Raw genomic sequence first — 1,327 nt, 5'->3', positions numbered from 1 at the left:
GCCCCGCCTCCGACCCCGCCTCCCGCCCAGTGGCTTTTGCCGGGTCCAGACGCCCCCCTTCGCCCCGCTCCCATCGGTGGGGCGTGGGGAGGGGACAGGGCCTGGCTGGAGGAACCGGGGCTGCAGTCAGGCCCCGACGGGCCCATCCTGATGTCAGCAGAGGCCGGGCAAGGCCATCCTGCGGGAGGCCGGGGGGGGTGCCGGCCCTGCCGGAGCCCGCGCCCACGGCTGTCCCCCCCCCCAGGCAGGCTTCAACGCGGGCGACGGGCAGCGCTACTTCAACATCCCCGGCTCCCGCACCGCGGACATGGCTGACGTGGAGAGCACCACCAACGTGGGCGTGCCCGGGCGCTGGGCGTTCAGAATCGATGATGCCCAGGTGCGCGTGGGGGGCTGCGCCCACACAAGTAAGAGGACCCCCAGGCTGGGCGGGGGGCAGGGGCGGGGCGGGGGCGGAGCTCAGGCGCCGGGGAGGAGGAGGGGCAGCGGCTCTGCCACCCCCGCCGCCTTCGCCCCCAAGGGGTGGGCGTGCAGCCCCCTCCGTGTCCCCGACCGGCTGCTCACACGGGGACAGGTCCGGGGCCCTGAGCCGGGCAGGCAGCTGGGGAACTGGGGAGACTGGCTCCCAGGGACTCACAGGGCCCCCAAACTTGCCTCGGGGCTGATGCATTGTGACTGTCGGCTGCTGATATGCTCACCACAAGCCCTGCCGAGCCTGAACATGATAGAGGCAGAGTCGGGCACGCGTGTGCACCGTGGGGAAGAGGGAGAGTCGGGCACGCGTGTGCACCGTGGGGAAGAGGGAGAGTCGGGCACGCATGTGCACCATGAAGAGGGAGAGTCGGGCACGCGTGTGCACCATGAAGAGGGAGAGCCGGGCACGCGTGTGCACCATGGGGAAGAGGGAGAGTCGGGCACGCGTGTGCACCGTGGGGAAGAGGGAGAGTCGGGCACGCGTGTGCACCATGAAGAGGGAGAGTCGGGCACGCGTGTGCACCATGAAGAGGGAGAGCCGGGCACGCGTGTGCACCATGGGGAAGAGGGAGAGTCGGGCACGCATGTGCACCATGAAGAGGGAGAGTCGGGCACGCGTGACACCAAGGGGAAGAGGGAGAGTCAGGCATGCGTGTGCACCGTGGGGAAGAGGGAGAGTCAGGCACGCGTGTGCACCATGAAGAGGGAGAGTCGGGCACGCGTGTGCACCGTGGGGAAGAGGGAGAGTCGGGCACGCGTGTGCACCATAGGGAAGAGGGAGAGTCGGGCACGCGTGTGCACCATGAAGAGGGAGAGTCGGGCACGCGTGTGCACCGTGGGGAAGAGGGAGAGT

At 69.9% G+C, this 1,327-nt stretch overlaps 1 protein-coding gene across 1 annotated transcript in view; it reads left to right on the top strand.

Moving 5' to 3' along the window:
* Sned1 (sushi, nidogen and EGF-like domains 1) overlaps window positions 1-1,327 on the top strand; it is a 50,234-nt gene that overhangs the window by 9,725 nt on the left and 39,182 nt on the right. The window contains exon 7 of the mRNA XM_013033649.1: window positions 249-1,325. Coding sequence (XP_012889103.1) covers window positions 249-1,325 — 1,077 coding nt within the window. The remainder of the gene's footprint in view (window positions 1-248; window positions 1,326-1,327) is intronic.

The sequence above is a fragment of the Dipodomys ordii genome, unplaced genomic scaffold (genome assembly GCF_000151885.1).
Source record: "Dipodomys ordii isolate 6190 unplaced genomic scaffold, Dord_2.0 Scaffold174, whole genome shotgun sequence".
Classification (NCBI taxonomy): Eukaryota; Metazoa; Chordata; class Mammalia; order Rodentia; family Heteromyidae; genus Dipodomys; species Dipodomys ordii.
This window is presented reverse-complemented; position numbering and strand designations above follow the sequence as displayed.